General features: G+C 50.5%; 2 protein-coding genes across 2 annotated transcripts in view; both read right to left on the reverse strand.

The window, feature by feature from the left end:
* INTS3 (integrator complex subunit 3) overlaps positions 1-11553 on the reverse strand; it is a 62815-nt gene extending 51262 nt beyond the window's left edge. The window contains exon 1 of the mRNA XM_081494871.1: positions 11320-11553. The gene's annotated coding sequence lies outside the window, so the exon portion shown is untranslated. The remainder of the gene's footprint in view (positions 1-11319) is intronic.
* NPR1 (natriuretic peptide receptor 1) lies at positions 11320-24364 on the reverse strand. The gene is made up of 22 exons (XM_081494867.1): positions 23203-24364; positions 22322-22521; positions 21768-21881; positions 21225-21360; positions 20814-20905; positions 20086-20221; positions 19634-19718; positions 18641-18761; positions 17962-18036; positions 17727-17804; positions 17219-17323; positions 16894-16965; positions 16630-16786; positions 16197-16352; positions 15788-15956; positions 14687-14833; positions 14478-14601; positions 14256-14324; positions 13596-13770; positions 13265-13363; positions 11705-11796; positions 11320-11553 (listed from the first exon to the last, which is right to left on the reverse strand). Exons 1-22 carry the CDS (start codon positions 23912-23914, stop codon positions 11491-11493), a joined length of 3177 nt encoding a protein of 1058 aa, XP_081350993.1. The 5' UTR covers positions 23915-24364; the 3' UTR covers positions 11320-11490.
* Between the last annotated feature and the right edge of the window lie 181 nt (positions 24365-24545).

Consider the following 24545-nt stretch of genomic DNA (forward strand, 5'->3'; position numbering starts at 1 on the left):
TGATTATTTTGCAATGTATACAAATATTGAATCCTTATGTTTTATACCTGAAGCTAATACAATACATTGATTATATCTCAGTTAGGAAGTGGAGAGGCTCTGTGATCCCCTGGGAATTGGATCCTGGTGAATTTTAGAGGTGATGTGTGAGTGTGTGTGTTAGTTGCTTGCTGCTGCTGCTGCTGCTAAGTCGCTTCAGTCGTGTCCGACTCTGTGCGACCCCATAGACGGCAGCCCACCAGGCTCCGCCGTCCCTGGGATTCTCCAGGCAAGAGTACTGGAGTGGGTTGCCATTTCCTTCTCCAGTGCACGAAAGGGAAAAGTGAAAGTGAAGTCGCTCAGTCGTGTCCGACTCTTAGCAACCCCATGGACTGTAGCCTTCCAGGCTCCTCCGTCCATGGGATTTTCCAGGCAAGAGTACTGGAGTGGGGTGCCATTGCCTTCTCCGGTTAGTTGCTTAGTCATGTTCGATTCTTTGTGACCCCATGGACTGTAGCCAGGTTCCTCTGGCTCCTCTGTCCATGGAATTCTCCAGGCAAGAATACTGGAGTGGGTTGCCATTTCTTTCTCCAGAGGTGATGTAGGGAAGGTGATATAAGCTGGATATAGAAGAGGTAGACTTTTTTTTTTTAATGTATTTATTTATTTGGCTGTGCTGGGTCTTCGTTGTGGTACATTGCAATGGCTCATTGCAGTGGCTTCTCCTGTTGCAGAGCATGGGCTCTAGGCACACGAGCTCAGTAGTTTTGGTACACAGATTTTAATTGCTCTGTGATATGTGGGATCTTCCTGGATCAGAGATCAAACCCATGTCTCCTGCATTGGCAGGCAGACTCCAAACCACTAGACCACCAGGGAAGCCCAAAGAGGGAGATTCCATATGGAGCTTAGGCTTCAGAGCTACTCACTTTCACTGATTGCTTCCAAGGCCCTGGAAGAGGGTCTAGCAATGTGCTCACATGTGTTTGTAAAATTTGCAAAAGTGAGATATTTTAACTATAATTTGCTAAGACCACTCTTTCACTCTTGCCTCTCTACAAGCTTCCCCTTCTGTTGTATAGTATGAAAGTGGCCATAGGCATTTTGATGATCTGGCTAAGGTGAGGTTGAGTTGGCACTACATTTTATTGGAATTCGGTTGTATATATTGACATAGTTTGCAGTCACTTTCATACACAGTTACTGAGAATCATTTCTGTGTAGGAATAGCTTTCAGGAGGAGTCTACCATGGTCTAAGCAGGCTCATCCAACATTATGAAGGGAACAAGTCCAGAGGCTATATAAACACAGCATGTGAACATATCCTTTATGCTGAGCACTGGAAGCACATGGTTAGCAGAGGAGAAATGAGATTTTAAATATACAGAGCTAGAAAATAGTCTGTGGAAAATCCTTCCAATCATCAGATACATACAACTGTAAAGGGAGAATTCAACTTTCATTGATAACTAGTCAAGACAGAAGTTCTCTCCTATCACGAATATATTCAGTTATCTGATATACACTAAGTTAACTAAGTCAGAAAAAGACAAATATCATATGATATTGCATATATGTGGAATCTAAAATATGACACAAATGAATGTATCTGTGAAACAGAAACAGACTCACAGATGTAGAAAACAAACTTACGGTTACCAAAGGGAAAAGGGAGTGAGGGAGGGATAAATTAGGAGTTTGGGATAGCAGATACAAGCTACTATATATAAAATAAACAACACGGTTCTATTGTGTGGCACAGGGAATCATATTCAATGTCTTGTAATAAACAATAATGGAGGGACTTCCCTGGGTGTCCTGTGGTTAAGAATCCACCTGGCAATTCAGGAGATGCTGGTTTGCTCCCTGGTCAGGGAACTAAGATCCCACATCCTGCGGAGAAACTAAACCTATGCCCTGTAACTACTGCACCTGGGCGCCAGAACTAGAGAGCGTGTGTGTGCCATAACAAAAGACCACATAGGACACAACTAAGACTCAATGAAGACAAATAAATAATAAATGGAAGGGAAAAGAGATAGTTATTTTTCCAGATTTTGGTATATTTGGATGTTTGTCAGCTTTTGGAAATTTAAAATTTGTAAAACTTGTAATTAGTAACTTTATCTTCACATTCTAATTAAATATTTCATCTCTAATTTTGTATTCTTTTTCTTAAAGAGTATCCACCAAAGTGTATAAGCTTCCAGACCCACAAAACCTGGATCCATCCTGGCTGATGGCTGGCTGGAGAGGGAATTTGAGGAGACAGTAAGCCTGTCTAATGAGTTTTTAGGTAGGAATATTGTGCTATCACATGAATCACAGCCTTGTTTAACTCAGTGAAACTATGAGCCATGCCAGGTAGGACCACCCTGTCCGTCTTGGACAGGTCACGGTGGAGAATTCTGAAAAAAAGTGATCCACCAGAGAAGGGAATGGCAAACCACCTCAGTATTCTTGCCCTGAGAACCCCATGAACAGTATGAAAAGGCAAAAAGATATGACACTGAAAGATGAACCCCCAGGTCAGTAGATGTCCAATATGCTACTGGAGAAGAGCGGAGAAATACCTCCAGAAAGAATGAAGAGGCTGAGCCAAAGCAAAAATGACACTCAGTTTTGGATGTGACTGGTGATGGAAGTAAAGTCCAATGCTATAAAGAATAATATTGCATAGGAACCTGGAATGTTAGGTCCATGAATCAAGGTAAATTAGAAGTGGTCAAACGGGAGGTGGCAAGAGTGAACACTGACATTTTAGGAATCAGTGAACTAAAATGGACTGGATGGGCAAATTTAATTCAGATGATCACTACATCTACTACAGTCGGCAAGAATCCTTTAGAAGAAATGGAGTAGCCCTCACTGTCAACACAAGAGTCCGAAATGTAGTACTTGGGTGCAATCTCAAAAACAATAGAATGATCTCTGTTCATTTCCAAGGCAAACCATTCAATATCACTGTGCCCCAACCACTAATGTAAAAGAAGCTGAAGTTGAACAGTTCTATGAAGACCTACAAGACCTTCTAGAACTAACACCAAAAAAAGATGTCTTTTTCATCATAGGGGACTGGAATGCAAAAGTAGGAAGTCAGGAAACACCTGGCGTAACAGGCAAATTTGGCCTTGGAGTACAAAATGAAGCAAGGCAAAAGATAACAGAGTTTTGCCAAGGGAATGCACTGGTCATAGCAAACACCCTTTTCCCACAACACAAGAGCCAACTCTACGCATGGACATCACCAGACGGTCAATACCAAAATTGGACTGATTATATTCTTTGCAGCCAAAGATGGATAAGCTCTGTACAGCCAGCAAAAACAAGACCAGGAGCTGACTGTGGCTCAGATCATGAACTCCTTATTGCAAAATTCAGACTTAAATTGAAGAAAGCAGGGAAAACCACTAGGCCATTCAGGTATGACCTAAATCAAATCCCTTGCAACTGTACAGTGGAAGTAACAAATAGATTCAAGGGATTAGGTCTGATAGAGTGCCTGAAGAACTATGGATGGAGGTTTGTAACACTGTACAGGAGACAGACATCAAGAACATCCCCAAGAGAAAGAAATGCAAAAAGGCAAAATGGTTGTCTGAGGAGGCCTTACAAATAGCTGAGAAAAGAAGAGAAGAAAAAGGCAAAGGAGAAAAGGAAAGATATATCCATCTGAATGCAGAGTTCCAAAGAATAGCAAGGAGAGATAAGAAAACCTTCCTTAATGATCAATGCAAAGAAATAGAGGAAAACAATAGAATGGGAAAGACTAGAGACCTCTTCAAGAAAATTAGAGATTCCAAGGTAACATTTCATGCAAAGATGGACACAATAAAAAACAGAAATGGTGTGGACCTAATAGAAGCAGAAGATAGTAAGAAGAGGTGGCAAGAATACACAGAACTATACAACAAAGATCTTCATGACCCAGATAACCATGATGGTGTGATCACTCACCTAGAGCCAGACAGCCTGGAGTGTAAAGTCAAGTGGGCCTTAGGAAGCATTTCTACAAACAAAGCTAGTGGAGATGATGGAATTCCAGCTGAGTTATTTCAAATCCTAAAAGATGATGCTGTTAAAGCGCTGCACTCAATGTGTCAGCAAATTTGGAAAACTCAGCAGTGGCCACAGGACTGGAAAAGGTCAATTTTCATTCCAATCCCAAAGAAAGGCAATGCCAAAGAATATTCAAACTACTGCATAATTGCACTCATCTCACATGCTAGCAAAGTAATGCTCAAAATCCTCCAAGCCAGGCTTCAACAGTACATGAACTGAGAACTTCCAGATGTCCAAACTGGATTTAGGAAAGGCAGAGGAATAAGAGATTAACACCCGTTTGATCACAGAAAAAGCAAGAGAATTTCAGAAAAACATCTGCTTCAATGACTATGCTAAAGCCTTTGACTGTGTGGATCACAACAAACTGTGGAAAATTCTTCAAGAGATGGGAATACCAGACCACTTTACCTGCCTCCTGAGAAATTTGTTTGCAGGTCAAGAAGCAACAGTTAGAACTGGACATGAAACAATGGACTGGTTCCAAATTGGGAAAGGAGTACATCAAGGCTGTATATTGTTACCCTGCTTATTTAACTTATATGCAGAGTACATCATGTAGCATGCTGGGCTGGATGCGCACAAGCTGGAATCAAGGTTGCCAGGGGAATTATCAATAACCTCAGATATGACACCACCCTTATGGCAGAAAGCAAAGAGGAGCTAAAGAACCTCTTGATAAAAGTGAAAGAGGAGAATGAAAAAGCTGGCTTAAAACTCAACATTTAAAAAACTAAGATCATGGCATCTTCTTCCATCACTTCATGGCCAACAGATGGGGAAACAATGGGAACAGTGAGAGAGTTTATTTTCTTGGGCTCCAAAATCACGGCAGATGGTGAGTGCAGCCATGAAATTAAGAGATGCTTGCTCCTTGGAATAAAAGCTATGACCAACCTACAGCACAATAAAAAGCAGAGACATTACTTTGCTGACAAAGGTCCATCTAGTTAAAGCTACGGTTTTTCCAGTAGTCATGTATGGATGTGAGAGTTGGACCATAAAGAAAGCTGAGCACTGAAGAACTGATGCTTTTGAACTGTGGTGTTGGAGAAGACTCTTGAGAGTCCCTTGGACTGCAAAGAGATCAAATCAGTCAATCTTAAGGGAAATCAGACCTGAATACTTATTGGAAAGACTGTTGCTGAAGCTGAAGCTCCAGTATTTTGGTCACCTGATGCGAAGAACTAACTCATTGGAAAAGACCCTGAGATGCTGGGAAAGATTGAAGGCAGGAGGAGAAGGGGATGACAGAGGATGAGATTGTTGGATGGCATCACTGACTCTATGGACATGAGTTTGAGCAAGCTCCGGGAGTTGGTAATGAACAGGGAAGCCTAGGTTGCTGCAGTCCATGGGGTCACAGAGTCGGATACGACTGAGCAATTGAACTGAACTGAACTGATTGTGCTCTCAGTGACATAATCCTCCTCCTCATCATCATCTATATGAAATCTTTAGTAAAATAGGTATTTTTTATTTTGAAATTGAACAAAGAACAAGGTGGGAGAGACTTGGATCAACAGCAGCAACGTCAGAAAAACTGTGAAAGTCGGGGGAGAGAGGGATATGTGTGACCACAAGTTCCATAATAGCCCATCATGTGACAGATGCTAGGAGGTGATAGTTTCCTGCTCTTTGCTCTCCTTAGACTTCACTTGAGTGATTCTGCTCCAGACAGGGAGGTAGGCTGTCAAAGGGATGTTGATGAACCAGGGTGAACACATAGGAGCTCATCCAGAATGGTACAGAGTTTAGAGTCAGATTTTAGAGAAGCCTCTAAAGAAACTAGTGATGTTATATTGCTGAGACTCCAATGGGGGGTTGCAGGGGGAGGAATAGGGGCTTGGATTAGGAAGGCAGGTTGTTCTTGGAAGAGAGAGGCAACTTTTACAGAGCTAGAAACGGCAGTGCTAGGGCCAGTGGAAGAGGTAAGAGGCAGATTGGCCTTTCCATAAACATAAAGGGAATTTATATTAAATATCCAACATCAAACAATTTATAATTCACACTGAAATGATGTTCATCAAATGTTAACAATAACTATTCAATGGCCAAGTTTTCATTTCTTCTCTGTACCTCTTTATAGAAGTGTGTCATTTCTAGAAAACAATAAAGTCACAAGTTTGGGTTTTTTTTTTTGGCAGTGTTTGTGGGATCCTAGTTCCCCAACTGGGGATCGAACTAGGCTCTGTAGGTGAAAGTGCCAAGCCCTAACCACTGGACCACCAGGGAACTCCAATCACTACTTCTTTTTTTTTTTTAAAGTCTCTATTAGATATATCTGGTCTCCAAAATCTCCATTCAGCTACTGGAATATCTCTATCCTTGCTTCTTTTCTCAACTGTCACACAAGTGGATTTATTAGACAAGCTCATCCTGAGCTCACAATTTATATAAAAACTCAGCTCAAGGCTCAGAAAAACAAAGGACCCTTCATCCAACAAGATGCGCCTTCCTTAGAAGGCAGTTGAAGGAGCATGAGCATGCTTCCTTGTCTGTAAACAAAAATTATTTCCTCAAAAGGAATTCTGATGATTGAAATATCTCCATCTTCTTATATCAGGAAGAATATTCTAATCACAGCTGTTCAAAAATAGAATGGTCTTAGTTCCAAGTCCCTGAAAGTTTTCCAGTAGAACATGAAGGATACACAGACGTTTTTAAAAGTATTTCAGTCCCAGATAAGCAGTTGAAATGCATAACCTCTAGCTTTTCTTCTAAGATTTTTAGATCTTACCTCTCATTGAGGAGTCTAATCATGTTGCATTTCACTTACAACTGTTCCTGGATATCAGTAACTCCTTACATTTAGCATTATAGTTTGCATAATGTAGACTTTTAATAATAGCAGCAAACTTAATGAGTTCCTATTACCTGCCCTTCAGTGTTCTAAGGATATGATGGGAAAAAACATAATCCTCCAGGCAACCCTATGGGGTAGGTCTTTTTATGATCATTCCCATGTTAGAGCAACAGAGGATGAGATGATTGGATGGCATCACTGATTCAGTGGACATGAAGTGGGGCAAACTCTGGGAGATGGTGAGGAACAGGGAAGCCTGGTGTGCTTGGAGTCACAAAGAGTCAGACACGATTTGGCAACTGAACAAAAATAACCACATTAGAGCAGAAAATGAAGCTTAGAGAAGTTGAGAAGTTGAGAAGTTTGCTCACAGCTACTTGGATTATGGGTGGCAGAGGGTTGTCCCTTGAGGTCCCATGGTTAAGATTCTATGCTTCCTTTGCAGGGGGCACAGGTTCAATCCATGGTGGGGGAACTAAGATCCCACATGCCGCACAGTGAGGCCAAAATATATATTTTAGGTGGAGCTGAAATTTGAATCCAGAATTAGTCTCTTAATCAGCATCATAACACCTCTCACTTGTTAGAGGTTTGAGGTTGCTCCAGTTCTGACTCCTGAGTTCTATATGGTATGATGGCCTGGTTTTGGCCTGCTGGGAGTTTGGTGGGCTGAGACAAGATAAGCTGACCTGATCACAGGACATCATCAACAGTCAATGTATGCCATGTGCAGTCCACATCTGAAAGCCTAAGGCAGACAGTAACAGTGGGATGCATCAAGTGCAGAAGAGGTGTCATAGTGATTAACAGATGCATCTGATTATGGAATCTTTGTCATGGAAAAGTTCTTACAGGGCAACCAGTCTGACCACTCACTCACTGGTGAAATTTGTGATAGGGAACTGGGTGGGTAGGATTTTTCCCCATCTGGACCCCCTCAGTACACCTGCAGTTAGCACTACAGTTAAGTGGGTTCCTGCCCCACACCGTCTCTCTTCTAAGGCCTTATCCTCCTCACCAGCATCCAAATTTATCAGCATCTTGATGGTAAACACCTCGCCTGGACTCTTAACTGCATTCCAGCGCAATGAGATTAAATCTCCCTGAACAGCATTAGGTATTTTTTTTAATGGTTAATTAATTTATTTTTGTATTTTTACAGCTCTTGCAATTAAAAAGAAAAAAATGACTTTCAGGCTGCAAAACTGGCCTCACTGCTAATTAGATTCCATCTATCTGTCCTGAAAGGTATAAATCATTTTTAAAACATTATCACTAAATGTACTGCTATGATAAATAAACTACCCAAGCTCTTCGACCTAGAGAAAAGAGAGGATAGAGGGGGGCGTGATATGTGAAGATATTTGTCTTTTTCTGTCAGCTCTCTCTCTCTTTTTTTTTTTTTTCCGGGTCCCAGCCTCTCGCACCGCTGGTTCCCTCTGCACACTGTCTACAGTGGGCCGTCCTACCCACAGCTGGACCATAGCTGGGCCCTCCTACCTCCAGCTGCACTCCCTCCCTCCCCTTCCAAAGGTGTCACGTGGGCTGATGAGATAATGTATGTGAAAGCCTTGGTCAACTGCAAGGCACAATCGAATGCCAATGATTACTGTTGTTATTATTCTTATCATACTCCAGGGAAACCCTGTTGCCTCCCACCCTCCCAGACCTACTCTGCAGGACAGCCGGCGAAACTCAAGCGAGGCTAGACAGCCCCTCCCACGTGGGCGGAGGTTCTGGCGCAAATCCGTCTCCCCTGCTAGCAGGGTGGGGGCGCTACTGCTCGCCTCAGACCCTACCCGCCGCCCCCCCCCCGCCCCCCACCTCCCTTCAGTAATGGCTTTCCCAGTCCTTCCTGGCTTCGGGGGCCTAACTCCGGAAGGAAATCTCCACAGTTTCAGTGAAAGTTCTCGAGCTACTGAAGTCATCGACTCCCTTGGCCTGTCTTCACACCCACTCCCCCAGCCCCCTCCCCTCCAAGTGCCCGCGGTGGAGCCAGGCTGCCCCGGAAGGATCTGACCGGCAATTTCCTACAATTGTCTGACTGGGGCTCCTCAGTCTATCAGCTCCCCGCTTCCTTCCCCACCTCATCTCTTGCAGTCTCCCCTCCCCAAAGCCCCATTCTCCTGGATATCCCAACGTCCACCCTGATCTGACTTCTTAGGCCCCACAGTTCTCTTTAGCATTTCCTCTCTCTTCTGGGATTGTCACTACCCCGGGGGAGGTGGAATGGGGGTTTGGGAGTCAACATGGCCACCAGGGCCCATCAGAAGTTGGATGTGCTGTCGTGTTTCCAAGGCAACCACCCTTCTGTGTTAGGCCTTCCCAGAGCTATTTGTCCCCAGCCGAGGAGGGTGAGGACTTGACTGTGTTAGCTCCCTCTCACAATAAATCACATCTGACTGAGGCCAAAAAGGGTGGGCAGGGAGCACAGGATATCAAGAAGACTCATTAGACAAAGGGAGGACAATTTATCCTTTCTTCAGCCACTTGTGTATCAAGGAGCACTGTCCCCAAGGCAGACCTCCAGGCTCTCCCTGGACCATCCTGACCTCCAGTGCCGCTGGGTGTGGACTCCAGGAAGAGGCTTGGGGAGGTCGGAGGAGGGGCCTGTCTGCACTTGATGGATGGTACTGAAGAAATGTCTGGCACTTTCTTTCCCCATGGGGGAGGTGAAACTGCAGCCACCTCTCCCCCGCATTCACATTCCTGCCTGCCTGCTCAGGAAGGGGGTGGGGTGGGTGGCCAGAGCAGGGAAAGGAGGGCCCTTAGCCCTACTGAGAGTTGTAAACTATCACTCACGTTTGTCTACACTGTCAGGGGAATGGATGGGCAGGTGGACAATTCCCACATTTCAACTGAGGTAAAAAGGGATCCCTATATTCCCACCCCACCCTCCTTCTTGGCTCCCAGACCTCCTGGGGCAGGTGCCAGGACTGCCCATTCAGTCTGCACTCATTATATTCCTACTGTATGCTGGGCAGTGGGTAATAGAGCAAATAAATAGAGGTCTCAAAGGGTAGTCCACAGATTCTGTGAATCCCCAAGATCCTTTCAGGGGATGTTGCTCAGTCAGTTCAGTCATGTCCAACTCTTTGGAACCCCATGGAGTGTAGCCTGCTTGGCTCCTCTGTCCATGGAATTCTCCAGGCAAGAATACTGGAGTGGGTTGCCATTTCCTTCTCCATTTCAGGGGATGGATGAGGTCAAAATGATTTTCATGAGAATTCTCTGACAGTGCAGTGGTTAGGACTTGGTGTTTTCACTGCTATGGCCTGGGTTCAATCCCTAGTCGAGGAAGTAGGATCCTGCAAACTGTGCAGTATTGCCAAAAAAAAAAAAAAGTTTTTTTCCCCATAATCTTACTAATTATATACTATTTTCCCTTTTTTGGCTGCATTGAGCAGCACACAGAATCTTAGTTCCCTGACCAGGGATCAAACCTGTGCCCCTGCATCAAGAGCGTGGAGTCTTAACCACTGGATTTCCAGGGAAGTTTTTTATTTACCTTATTGACTATGTTGTTATGTGCACTGATGGTGCAAAAACTAATGGGGTTAAAAGGCTGTTGTCTTAGCATACGTCAAGGCAGTAGCACCAAACTAGTCATTGTAATCTTCAAAAAAAAAAAACCAAAAGCCAGTTTCTCTCAAGAATGTCTATGATAAAGCAGTAAAAAATTAACATGTGATGGGTTTATTAAAGTTATTTTAAATGTGTTAATAAAGACTTGTTTTAATTTCTAATACAGAATATATCTATAGATATAACCCACATAAAAGCTCTTTGGGGCCCTCAGTAGTTCTTAAGGGTGTAAACAGATCCTGAGACCAACAGAGTTAGCACTGCTGGGGTCACTCATAAGCTGTTACACTGGTTCCTCAAAATTGAAGGGAACTTTCTCACATATTAAATTGCCAGCTTGAGAAACGTCTTATTTAAAGCTGAGGGTAGAGAATATGGTTGTGTTTCCTGGCAACCCTCGCTGGAGAAAAGACGCTGTCACTGGAATAAAGATTTTAATAGTCTCCACTCACAGGAGAAGCAAGGCATACAAGCCCACAGCCCTCTGTACTTCCTTTTCTCCCCTATGTAGTGAATATCTTGTGTTGGGTCATGGGGGATTCAGGGTGTTTGTGGCCCATGTGGGCTAGGCCCAGATGTGGGCACCCCCCAGCTCCTAGATTCATCTACAGTCCCTTCTCCTATTCCCACACAGGGGGCTCTTCCAACCCCCCCCCCCCATAATAGTCACAGTGTAGCAAGGTTGAGGGATGAGGGCACAGGGAGGGGGAGGAGGATTCAGGAATCCACATCTCAGCCTGGCCTGGCCTGAGATAGGGTGGAGAGTGAGTGTGTGTGCCTGTGTGTGTGTGTGTGTGTGTGTGTGTGTGTGTGTGTGTGTGTGCGCGCCCTGGGCATGACTGTGAGTTTTGGTCTAGTCCTGTGGGCTCCAAGTTCTCCCCCATACCAGTCCTCTTTCAGAGGTAGTATCTGGTGTCTCCACTGGGGTCAGCACATCTGAGTTGTTCAAGCCACTTCTTTGGCAATGTGAGGTTGCTGTGGATAGGCTGATGCTGGCATCTCTCTGTCACCTCTGGCCCAGGGAAGGGGGGAGTGAAAAGCCAGGAGGGGAGCCAGGTCAGCCTCGGGTGCTACTCCCTCGCTCTCCCAGGAGCCAGTAGGTCCGAACTTTGCCTTTGCCCTGGAGGGAAAAAGAGGACATTGGGGTGGGGAGTGATATATCCACTTTCCCAAATGATGGGAATGGGGATGTTGCTTGAGAAGGGGCCTGGGGGAAGGTGAGCCCTGAAGGGACCTCAAGGGATCTTGAGGGCAGGGACTTTCTTTTCTACCTTCATTTCTACATCCCCTCGAAGCTCCAGCTCGAAACCACCAAACTCCTCCAGAACAGCCTTGGTTTCAGAAGATAAGTGGATCTTCAGGGCTGGGTAGGATAAGGGAGGAGAAGGGAGATGAGAGATGCAAGAGTTGGGACCAGGCGATTGGGGGCCGTGGGGCTAGAAAGATGCTCTCCCACCTTCCTTTAGCCCTGAAAGCCTCCTAATTCAGAGTCCCACCCACTCCACGTGGTGTCTGACCACACAGGCCTCGCCCTAAGAATTCCAGAGCCGTGTTGTCCACCGTGATAGCCACTAGTCACATGTGGCTATTTAAATTGTAATTAAAATGAAATACAGTTAAAATGCAATAAATAAATAAAATGCAATGCCTCAGAGGTTACCATATTGGACAACACAGCTTATAGAACATTTCTATTACCGCAGAAAGTTCCATTGGACAGCACTTCAGAGCATCACTTCTGTCTAGAGCATCAGGCTCTAGACAGATAGTAGAGTGTAGAGGTCAAGGGCTCAGACACTGGAGCCTGCGCTGCCTAGTACGAATCCCAGCTTGGACACTTGGCTGGGGAAGTAATATTAACTCTCTGTGCCTCATTTTGCTTGTCTACAAAATGCTGAGAGTGACAGGACCCATCTCAAAGCTTTCTTGTGTGGATTAAATTTAATGTTATTCATAAAGTATTTTAAAAGAATCTGGTACTTAGGAGGCACTATACAATTGGTTGCTATCATCGTTTTTTAACTCAACACCCTCATATTAGGGTTGAGGGAGCCCAGGCCTTGGAGAGGAGATCTGTGCAGGCTGCTGAGGTCAGGCCCAGGCCTCCTGACTACTCTTCCCCGCAGCCCTTCCTTGACTCCCTAGCAAACTGTGGTCTAGGTCATCTTAGTATTCCAGGGCCTGGTATTCAGTAGTTGCTCAATAAATGGTGACTGAATTGAATTGCGTTGACTATAGCAGGAAGTAGATCAACAGGAAGCAAGCCCAAGGGAAGAGCTGGGAGCAAGCATTTATCAGGTACCCATTGTGTTCCAGGGGTTGTGCTGTGTTTTTTATAACCCCAAGCCATCATCATTTTAAAGATAAACAGCTGAAGCTCTGACAAGCTGAACAACAATTACGTGCTAGTCATGTTATGACCTTCTCAAATAACTCTTCTGAGGTAGATGTTTAATTCTCATTTTCCAGATAAGGAAAACAGGGGTTCAGGGAGGTGTAGCAAATTGACATGAAACATCAGTTGTAGAACTGAGATTCACACCGAAGTGGGCTGCTCTGAAGCCCTCCTGACCACATCCAAGAGGGCCCTAAAAGTAACATTCCTGCTGGAAACTGCCAGACGTTGGTCTGGGAAGACTTTTCAGTCATTTGGCAAGAGGGGGCAGCTGAGACCTGCGTCTCTGATTAGACTCAAGGTGGCTTGGCCAGGTTGAACCCTTATGAGAAGGCAACTCGGGAAGAGAGCGAACAGGGAGTGGAAGGCATCCGCTGCCAGGCGGGCAATTACAGCCCCTCTGCCCTCCCTGTCCCGCCCAGGGGACCCAGAGTACCTTCCCCATTAGACTCCATTCTTGAGGCAGTGTTGACTGTGTCCCCAAAGAGACAGTACCGGGGCATCTTCAGCCCCACCACGCCGGCACACACAGGTCCTGAAGGGAGTGGAAGCCCATCAGTTCAGGGGAGTAGGTGGGAGGAATGGAGGGTGACCTAGGTAGGGCCGGAGGGTGAGGCTAGGGTAGGGTGCCCCAGGAGAGGCAGCAGGTGGGATCTGTGGTCGGTGGGAGCCCAGGGGTGTGTGGGGGGGGAGGTGTAGGTGTACGCGCGTGTGTAGGTAGCGCGGGAGAGAGTTGGGGCTGGTCTCCCCTCTTTTGGCGGCCTCACCCGTGTGGATGCCGATGCGCAGGCGCAGCTGCTCCTCGGGCCGGTGGCGGATGCGGAAGGAGCGGACCGCGTCCAGCAGCGCCAGGGCCATGCGGGCCACCTCGCGGGCGTGCAGCCTCCCGTTCCGCACCGGGAGCCCGGACACCACCATGTAGGCGTCACCAATGGTCTCCACCTGTGAGGGTCGCGAGAGAGAGCAGAACCTGAGGGCTCCAACTTTCTCTTCCCAGTGTGGGCCGTCACCCAGAGGGCACTGTCTCCTAGTCCGCCCATCTACCAGCCATTGTGTTTGCTCATCCTCCATACTCCGCCCGGTTTTTCTGCCGGTTCTTGGGTCTCCCTGTGACACTTTCTCGTGACACTGTCTTTGCCCATGTCCCTTGGTCTTCTCTCTCTCTCTTTTTTTAAGTTCTACCTGTTTATTGCTACCAACCCATCTCCCTCCACCCCCTTCATGCGTGCGTGCTCAGTCATGTGACCCCATGGACTGCAGCCCACCAGGCTCCTCTGTCCATGAACTTTTCCAGGCAAGAATACTGGAGTGGGTTGCCATTTCCTTCTTCAGGGTAGTCTTCTCTCAAGGCTCTATGTCATTCTACCCTTCACTTTTCTGTAACCCTGTCCACAACTGTCTGTCTGTCCCTTCCCATCTTTACTCACCTTGTATACATCAAAATTGTCTATGACAGCATCAAAGCAAGTGTACAGGTCATTGAGCAGGGTCACCACCTGGAAGAAAAGAGAATCCACAAGGGGTGAGGAGTAAGGGACCCCACCTGGGCTCAGGTGAAAAATGCAGACCCAGAAGGCAGACCTGTGAGATGGGGATGAGAAGCCAAGCACACCTGGCTGCTCTCACACCTGTAGCTGTGCCTGACTTACCTGCATGGGCGTGCTCTCTGCTGATAGGGCTGTGAAACCCACGATGTCACTGAAGTAGATGGTGACGCTGTCAAAGGCTTCAGCCTGGACCGTCTCCCCACGCTTCAGCTGCTCAGCCACTGAGCTGAGGGGTCAGGGACAGGGGCAGGATCAGAAGATGAGCTGGGGCCAGGGCAGGGGTGGCGGGGGCACCAAGCACAGGCACTCACTGAGGCAGAATCTGGTAGAGCAGGGCCTCTGCCTTGCGCTTCTCCTCCAGGTAGGCCTGGGTCCGCTCCTCCACCAGCTCCTCCAGGTTGTTGGCGTACTGCTCCATGCGTGACAGCAGGTTGTCCAGGATGTTGCTGCTATTCTCCCTGGGGAGGGGGGTGGTGGAGTGGGCAGTGGTGAGAGGAGAGCAGCATGCCCAACCCTGCAGTGCCCACCCTGGGCTCTCACCCTACCCAGACTTAAGTTAGCTTATACTGCAGCAGAGTCCCTGGAGACGGTCAGGGTTGGGGGGGGCGCAGCAGGATGGGAGTGCAGGGGAAGAGGGTAGGAAGAAAGTCCAATTCATCCCTGAGTCCCCAGGGTCAAGTCTGAAGCTTCAGATGTATTGGCTCTTTTGCTAATTTTGTTGAACACAAGTAGGCTAGAAGGAGGTAGAGGAGAATAGAGGGCTTCTGACGTGGTGCTAGTGATAAAGAACCCGCATGCCAATGCAGGAGACCCAGGAGGCGTCCCAATCCCTGGGTCGGGAAGATCTCCTGGAGGAGGGCATGGCAACCCACTCCAGTATTCTTGCCTGGGAAATCCCATGGACAGAGGAGCCTGGCAGGCTATATAGTCCATAGGATCTCAAAGAGTCAGACACGACTGAAGTGACTTAGCACATATGCACACAGAGGAGGTAGAAAGGAACAGGGATCAATTGAGAAGAGAGTGAGGGCACAGACTAGCTAAGGGGTGTGCCTGGAGGAACTGGCCCCCATAGGGCACACTGGGAAAGGGGATCAAAGGATGGGTGGGAGCTCCCATGGAGGACAGAGAGGCAAAGGGAGGAGGTGGAAGGCCATTTACTCTGCTTACCAGTGAAGACTGTGGAGAAGGGGCCAGGGAGGAGACTGGTATGAAAAGTGGGTGGCTGTGGAGACAACTGGGTCCTACAGTATTCACAGAGGGGGCTGCGGGGCTGTGGTGGGCTGGAGCAGGCTATGTCTGGGGGGCTGTGCATGGGCTCTGCCACCACAGGGATAAGACTTAAGTGTGGGATACATGGTGGCTGCCGTGGGTGGAGGAGGCTGGGACGGCCCAGGACTAACGCCAGCGACCTGTTAAATTTTCGCAACATCAGGCGGATATGTTGGAAGGGCGGCCGTTCCTGTGGGTCCTCGGCCCAGCAGCGCTGCATCAACTGCCCCAGTTCCTCCAGGTGACTCTGCAGGACCAGGGAGGGCCGGAAGGGGGGCTGCTCGCCCCGAGTCACACGCTCGATGATCTCTGTGTGGTGGGAGAAGAGAGGATGAGGAATGGGTTCAGCCTGGGGCCAGTTGAGTAACGAGGTGGGGAAGCCCAGGACCAGGGCAAGGGCCAGGGAAGCCCCGCAGGGACCTGGGCCAGCCGTGCTCAGGGTCACTGGCCACAGTGGAGGAGAAGGGGGCAGTGTTTCCAGGGTTCCCTCTCTCTGGAGCTGGGGTCAGTGGAGTGTGGCGGCATTAGGGGAAAGTGTGGTCCTCTCACCTTTGGGACTGAGGTCCAAACCTTCCACGTGGAAGGCGCCGCTCCTCAGTGCAATCTCCTGAAGGATGATCCCAAAGCTGTACACATCACCAGCCTGGGAACCCCGGGCAGGGGGCGAGGCCATTCGCAGGAGCTCAGGGGCTGTCCACAACTTTTCTATGGGTCAGAGGTCAGGAGTCACAGGGTGAAGGGCCCGAAAGCTAAGGGGTGATGGGAAACAAGGATGTGGCTGGGCTGATCTGGAGACAAAACAGGGGGTGCTAGAGCTAGAAGGGGTTTGAGACGACTTTGTCTGACTCAGCTTTCTACTGATGATGAATTGAACTGGGAGTCAGGAAAGGTGGGCCCGAGCCCATCACAGGCCAGGGCATCAGTCTCCCGATCGGGTTGTGCTGGCTGTAGGGGCCAGGGGTCAGAGTCATGCGGGGCTCACTGGCATAGAGGGTGTGTCCTTGTTCTGGCTCTGGATCCCTGAAGCTCTCCAGCCCGTAGTCGGTGATCTTGAGCACAAAGCGCCCGTCTACCACGCAGTTGGATGACTTGAGGTTCCCATGGGAGCAGATGGCTCCATTGTGTAAGAACAGCATACCCTGGGAAGTTTGGGGAGGCAGGGGTCTGAGTGGAACCTCCAACCAGGGCCAGAGAAGAGGCCTGCTTGGCCCCTCGCCCCACACCCAGTGTGCTCTATCCGGCCTACCTTGACAATGTCATTGGTGAGCGAGTACCGGAACATCCAGTCCAGGGTGATGCTCTCATTCTCCAGGATGTCCTGCAGGGCAGTGAGAGTCAGCCCTGTACCCTGCATGCGCCCCCAGGAGGAGGAGTGCAGGGGTCCCGCTGACATAAACTGGCAGAACAGAACAAAGCTTCATATTTACTCTAGTGCCACCACCCTCCCCTACTTCCATTTTACAGATGGGGAAAATAAAGGTCAGAAAAAAGGAGAGCCTCGCCCTTATGGTCAGTCAAGGGCGGACTCAGGGCTGGGCCCAGGTGTCCTGACACTCCCTTGTCACCCTCACCTGCAGGCTCCCACGGGGACAGTACTCTGTGAGGATACAGATGTTGGGGGGATCAGTGCAGGCTCCCACAAACCTGGTCAAGTGTTCATTTTGTACATCCCGCATCTGCAGGTGAGAGCCAGCATCAGAGCCTGGCAGAGACCTCACTCCTCACCAAATCACCCCTACCGTCAGGGACCCCTCACTCTTCCTAAGTCCCTGTGTATTCTCTCTAGACATTCTAGGAGCTTTCCGTGATTCCCACTCCTGTTCAAAAGAACCTGTCCCCAGAATCTGCTCCCTACTCCCTCTGCTTCTTAAGTCAATCCAGCGGAGCCCCTAGGAAATCTCCAGTAGCCCTTCTCCCATCTGTGATTCTACTCAAAATGTGCAAGGGCCCCTCCCATGACTCTAGTGCCCACCCTTTCCTAGGATACGCTGTGGTCCCTCCATGCCACTTCTGTTGGCCAAACTCCCCGTATCCCCAGATTCTTGCCCAGGCCACTGCCTCCCTCCCTCCGCACATTACATGCTTCAGCTCAAATAGGACTTCCCGTGTCAGCTCAATGCGTTTCCGGTTCACACGTTTCACAGCCACGAGATTGCCCTGAGCAAGGAGTGGAGGTGGTCACTGTGAGGAAAGAGCCCAGCACTGGGAACCCCACTGCTCTGACAGCCCACCATGGCCCTAAGACCCTCCCCAGCCGTCCGTCAGAGCACAGCCCTGCCCCATCTGTAGGACCAGTGGTCTTACCCAGACTTACCTTATAATAGGCTGTCTTGGCAAAGATTTGGAATTGGCCCTCTGTGGTCAGTAGGGAGCCATAATTGGAGCCTCTCTGAAGGGGTGGAGTACAGGAGGGATGGTCAGCCAGTGGGCCTAGTTCTCCATCCTGGCTGTCTGAGCTCTACTCTTCACTACCCTGCCTTATCTTTGTGTCACCCTGCCTCATCCTGTCACCCTACGTCAGCTCAATGTGTGGAATTTCAGCTCATCCTGAATCCTTTCCTCATTTATTTCCTTTTTAAAAAACAAAATTTATTGGAGTGTAGTTGCTTTACAGTGTTGTGTCGGTCTCTGCTGTACAGCAAAGTGAATCAAATGTATGTACACATCTATCCCTTCTGTTTTAGATTTCTTTCCCATTTAGGTCACCACAGAGCATTGACTAGAAGTTCCCTGTGTTATACAGTAGGTTCTCATTATTTACTTTTTAAAAAAATGTATTTTCACATATGCTATCACTGACCTGTGAGGGAGGCCCTGTGGATGTAATCATTATCTGAGATGGTCTCAGAGAGGGTATGTGATTTGCCCAAGGTCACATAGCAAGTGAAGGCAGAGCTGGGACGAGAACCTTGCTCTGTACCCTAACTCGTCAGGTGCTGCCCCCATACCCATACCCAGCTCAGCCCCCTTCCCCCCAGTAGTGGAGTTCTTACCCCGCTCAAGGTCAGCCGGCTGCCTGCACTCCGGAGATGCCTCTCAAGGCTACTGGGCTGCAGGTCCTCCCAGCGCACGCGCCACAGCTCTGAGGCCAGTTCCTTCTCCAGCTGCATCTTCCTGGGGCACGAAACCTGAACCTGAGCCCATGTCTGAGCCCCTGACCCAGGGCGGGGGTGCTCAGCAGCCCCTCCTCAGAGCCCTGGGGTCTGTGCAGGAGCTGAGAGATGGGTGGGGCAGTTACAGCCTCTCTGCTTGGAGTCAGGAGGCTTGGGTGAAATTCTGCCTCACTGTGGACCTTGAGGTAGTCATTTCACTTCTCTGAGTCTCATGTTCACATCTAAATGTCCTCATGTGGAAACTGGGGATCTTGACGTTTATTTCAAAGCATTGTTACAAGAATGAAAAGAAATGTGTGTGGAAGTGCCTGGCACACAATTTATGCTCAACCAGCCCTGATTTTCTTCTCTCCCTCCTGTCATCAACTTTTCCTGCACCTGTCAGCCTCCCACCAGAAGGCAGGAGTGAGTCTTCCTTATCTCTCTCCTCCGCTCTGGGTTGAGCCCCTGGTACATGGCCGAGCCATCATCCTTGCTTAGCTAATATGGGTCCAACACATTGCTTCCCATCTGGTCTGTACAAACAGGAAGGGAGGATAGACCAGCCTCAGCCCAGAACCCACACCCTATGATGCTCCAACAGATCTGCTCCTTCTTGGATCTCCCAGATCCTCCTTGGCCACTCCTATCTCTGGTCCCTCCTTAAGTCTCCTGCATTGGCAAGTGGGTTCTTTACCACTAGCACCACCTTGGAAGCCCTTTCCCCTCCTTCTTCGTTCTAGGGCTTTTTAGTCTCTTTTCTCCCCCATCTCCCTGGGCCTTGCTGTGCTCTCCCTTCACCCCTCCCTCTCCACTCTGGGTCCCTGCCACCTCCTCTGCTACTGGTTCTCCGGGCCTTCCAGCCTCAGTCACCACCCTCATCCCTAGGCTTACCTGTATATGAAGAAGGAGACGATCAGGATGCTGAGAAGGGAGAGGCTCCCCACCAAAGCCAGCACCTCCAGGGTGGAGAAGTGGTCTACAGAGGAGGACCGAGTTGCAGCAAGAGAGATGTGAGATAGACATTGGACAGGAGAAAGAACTTTTTTATATATAATTTTTTTTTTTTTGGCCACACTGCATGGCATGCAGGATCCTCTCCTGACTGGGATTTGAACCCATGTCTAAAGTGGAAGTGTGGAGTCCTAATCACTAGACTGCCAGGGAAGTCCCAGAACTTTTAAATATTTAATCAAGGAACTCAGATGGTGGACAAAGGGACAAAAAAGGCAGGCAGAGTCTCTGCGAGAAACCCTCAGTGCCAGAGAGGAGCTCCTATTCGACTCCCTGAAGAGGAAGGATGCAGTGTCTCCACAATGGAGGCCAGGAAGGCAAGAGGCAGTCACCTTGGTTGCAGGCTGGGTCCTCATTGTCAAAGCCACACTTGGGGACATCAGGAGGTGGATACCCCAGGGGCCAGTTCAGTTTGCGCCCTGACATGGGCACCAGTTCTTGGGAAGTCCCGTTGAAGTTCAGAACAACCTATGGGAGGACAGGAGTGTGGGCGGGCAAGGGCCCTTGGTGAGGCCTCTTGTCCAGGGGAGCAGTCCTGCCCCCCACCTACCCCGTCTCTGCTACCAGAGACTGCGTCTGCACTGTCAACAGTTCACCGAGCCCCTGGCGTGACTGGATACAGATAGCGTCATACCCATGCCCCATATTATCAGAATGGACAAACTTGAAAATGACTTAAGTGCTTCTATATTCTGTATAGAATCACAGTCCCACACTCAGGAAGTTTGTAATCTGGGATGGAAGCACCCAGGAAATAGGAAAAGGCAGTGTTTTCAGTCCACATTCCCAGGCCTAAACCATATACTCCTTCTGAGTATAGCCTGTCTCTGCTGGGAGGGGATCCTGCCTACCTGCAGAGACATGGGGCTTGCTGAGGGGAGGGCTCTGTTCCCTTCTTACACATGGGGCTCTCCAAGGACAACACCTGAGTTCCTATCATTCTGGTTGTTCCTCCAGATTGGCTGGATCACTTTAATCCAGGGTTCGCTCTTATGCAGGGAGGTGGGAAGGTGAGATGTCACTCCCAGTTGGCACTGCCTTCTTGGGGGCACAACCTTACCCTGAAGGCACCAGTGTTAGGATCCATATCCCAGAGGGAGAAGTCGGTCTCCCGGTCTCCATTGCTGTCCATTTTCAGGTATCCTGTCACACCTGGGGGTATGGAGGATGATGGCTGTGTTTTGAGAGAGTGGAAGTTCAGGGACTCCAGACCTCATCTCCATTTTTTGATCTTGTCTGTCTTGCCCAAAGAGACAGACGTGTCATCAGCAGGAATGATTGGTGTTGGGCACTTAAGAAGACTTCTTGATGACACTAGGGAGATGGGGAAGAAAGCCTAAAGGCAGCCTGGAGGAGAGGAGGAGACTAGTGTGTGTAAGTGACTACTTGCACTGCAAGCCTAGAGGCCTCTTGTTGCCTCCTGCCTGGGGCGCCCCAGGGTAGCCCATTCCTGCCACCTGCAGTTCCTAACCTTGGAAGCTTCGGTTCCACATCCGCTGAGTGATGCCCTCCCCATCAGTGACAGCTCCCCCGTGTGCTAGAGTCTCCGTCACCGCCTGGATGTAGAGCAGGAGCCCATCGTGGAAGGACGCTGGGATGGTGTTCACCTGCAGGAGCAGGTAGAGCTGGGTTGGTGGGGGGAAGTATGAAGGGTGCAGGGTGGGGTGCTGTGGGGCAGGGAATGGGAGGTAATGGGAACTTGGAAGAGGATGGGCGAAAACAACCTCACCCATGTATGTACGGAGATTTCACTACTTATAAGACACATCTGTATACACCTGCTAGGCACATGGGGCAGGACGTATCACCCTCATTTTACTGATAAAGATTTGAGGTTCAGAGGTTGAACAATTGTCAGTGCCGCCCTCCATCATCAGGAGAGATAGGGGAGCAAAGGGAAGGGAAAGAAGGGCAGACTCGGGAATAAGAGGGAGGCTGAGAAAGCAGGGTAGAGACCAGCAGAGGGCTGTGGAGTGGAGATTTGGGGTCCACATCACCCAAGACCCCCTCCTACCAGGCCATCCTCCATGGTGAAGTTGAACTGCTCAAGGGCCAAGCGTTTTAGCTTCTGTAGGAATTCCAAGTACTCGGGATTATCCGGCTCTTTATATGTAATGATTTTGGCAGCCTGAGGAGGAGTCAGTGGGGAGGGGAGAGCTGGTTGGATGCTGACTGTGGTCCTCCCTGTATCCTGAGTGCCCACCTCCCAGAGTTGCACCTCTGCTTAGCTCAAGGTCAGATTGGACCCCATGTCCTGCATGAGGTGCTGCCTGCATCAAAGCAGGGAATGAACTGGGATGGCATTTCGAAGTCCTGATGGTCGATGGGATGTGAACATTATCCCGCCTCAAGGGCATTCTCTCATATTTTTAGCCTCCTAGTTCTGAAGTCTTCCGACCCTCTATGTACCCTTGGCCCCAGCCCCCTGCCCTTCTGTCACCTAACTCCCTACAAGCATCAATAACTTCTTTTCTGGAATCCTTTCAGACACTGAGGCACCCAGGACCCAGAAACGATGTGCCAGCTACCCAGAGCCCCACAGCCTGGGCTTCCAAGCTGGACCCTCACCTGAAAGGCCTGGTGGGCACTGACATCCTGCCCATCTCCTCTCTCCCAGGGCCTGCGGGGAGCAAGGCCGTGTGCACCTTGCAGGCTTTGCCCGAAGAGGTCCAGGTGGAAGAAAACATAGTCGTCCCCACTCAGGCCAGCTTCCAGGGCCAGAAGCATGAGGGCTCTGAAAGTATCTGGTGAGCTGCAGATGTAGATAACTGGGGAGAAAGGGAAGCCAGGGTGTCAGGGAGTAGAGGAGAAACTGAAGCTGGGGCGCCCAGGGGAGGAAGTTCAGAGACCCTGTGGTGGTTAAGTGGAACTCCTGGCTCAGTCTAGGCTAAGCAGGAGAAAGACGAGGGAGAAGGCGGTGGGAGGGGGAGGAGGAAGGAGGCCAGATAGGGAGAGCAGGAATAGTGGAGCTGAAGGTGGGGAAGGTGAGGTGTGGAGCAGGGAGAGCAGAGGAGGGCCAGCTGGAGAGGGGACTGGAAGAGGAGGGCATATGGGAGGTCGGGGAGGAGAAGCTGGAGCAGGGAAGGAGGCTGCTGGGAAAAGATGGAAAATGGGGGAGAAAAAGAGGTCTAGGAACTAAGCCAGGGCCCCACTAAGTGTCAGGGTGGTAGCTGGAGGCTTTTTTTTTTTTTACCTCTGTTAACTCCGGAGGAATCGGTGGGAAGGAGGAGAGGGAGTGGGGAGGTGAGAATAGAGGCGAGCCTAGGAAGAAGAGAGGGGGCCATGGAGAAAGACAGGGAAATAGAAACTCAGAGGTGGACGGGGCGGAGGAGGCCGAGACAGGAATGAAGGGCCCAGAGGAGGAGACGTTTGGTGCGGAGAGGAGAGAGGTCAAGTCCCCGGGAAGGCCCGGAGGCAAAGCGGCCAGACGGGTGTGCCCTGCCTCTCACCTCGGCCTTTACGCCGCACGGTGCGCAGCAGCATGGTGTAGTGGTCGCGGTCTCCCTCGGCGAATTCCAGGTGGTCCACCGTGATGTTGAGGCGGTCGCGAATCCGCATGTACAGACCCTCCACCACGAAGAAGCAGGGCTGGTCGTCACCGGGCTGATAGGCGTAGAGCACGAGCGCCTGGCGCTCCCAGCCCAGCCGTCGGTGCAGCGCCGCCACGAAGTCGCCCAGCTTGGCGTGGCTGGGTCCCGCGCGGGTGGTCAGCGCGTACTCGTCCTTGGCTCCGAAGCCCACGGCTGGGGCGCCGGCGGTCAGCAGCGGCACCCGCCAGTGCGCGGTGAAGCGGCCCACGGGGGCGGCAGCGTACACGCAGCCGGGGCCCAGGAACACCGCGGGGCTGTGCTCCCACTTGAGGTCCACGGCGGCCAGAGGCGCGGCGGTGTCGGAGCAGACGCCCAGTGCGCTCTCGCTGCTGCCCAGCACCGTGCGGACTGTCCAACCCGGCAGCAGGTCCGGCCGCGCCTTCACCCGGGCCAGGGCCAGCTCCACCGCCGGTCCCACGCGCGCCCAAGACCACGGGTACGAGGTGTTGGTCAGAGGCAGCACAACGGCCACCGTCAGGTTGCCAGCGTAGCTGCCCGGGAGCAGTAGCAACGGCGGCAGGAGCAGAAGCAGGCGCAGGCGGGCGCCGGAGGGGCGCCCCGGGCGCGGCATGGCCTCACCGGGCACCGTGGTGGGCGAGCGCTCCCACCATGGCCTCAAGCGTCCACTCCGGCTCAGCGGCCGGTGCTGGGCACCGGGAGCGCCCCTGTGGGAGGGAGGAGGGGCGGAGCGGGGGCGCTCACTCCGGAGCACGCTGCCCCCTCTAGCTGCGACAGTCAGCGCCGGGAACGCCAGGGGCGCGCGACCTAGGGGTGTGCCCAGGGCTCTGCGGAGCAGGTGGGTGCGAGGAGAGCGCGGGGGCCGAAAGGACCCAAGTGTGAACCACAGGGTGTGTGTGTGTGTGTGTTAGGAGAGAGAAAAGGAGAGCGCGAGCGAGCGCTCGCTGGAGAAGGATGGAAGAGAGGGCGCCAGGGAGGAAAAGGGGAGTGCGAGTGTTTGTATGTGTGCGTGAGCGCTTGGCCCAGGGAGTGTGCCAGAAGGGGCGTCCGGCCGGCCCAAGTCTCCGACAGTCCGGGGGGAACTGGGGAGGACCCAAGCCAAGCTCCGAACCCTCCCTCCTGGCCGCTTCCCCTGCCAGACTCCGAGACCGTAGAACCAAGCCTGGATCTTTAACTCCTTCCTCCCCGCCCCTAAGTCGCCGACTCTCCCGAGCCTCTCAACCCACGCGGTTTCCTCTAGATCC

Source organism: Giraffa tippelskirchi, chromosome 5, assembly GCF_054371585.1.
Source record: "Giraffa tippelskirchi isolate mGirTip1 chromosome 5, T2T-mGirTip1v1.2.pri, whole genome shotgun sequence".
Taxonomy (NCBI): domain Eukaryota; kingdom Metazoa; phylum Chordata; class Mammalia; order Artiodactyla; family Giraffidae; genus Giraffa; species Giraffa tippelskirchi.

Excerpts from the sequence above, each read along its gene's own strand:
- NPR1 (XM_081494867.1), bottom strand. The coding sequence starts at position 23,914 with ATGCCGCGCCCGGGGCGCCCCTCCGGCGCCCGCCTGCGCCTGCTTCTG. Across the intron at positions 11,797-13,264 it reads AATGGAGTCTAATGGGGAAG|CCCTGAAGATCCACTTATCT; the intron begins GTACTCTGGGTC and ends TATCCTACCCAG. Across the intron at positions 11,554-11,704 it reads GAGGGGATGTAGAAATGAAG|GGCAAAGGCAAAGTTCGGAC; the intron begins GTAGAAAAGAAA and ends TTTTCCCTCCAG.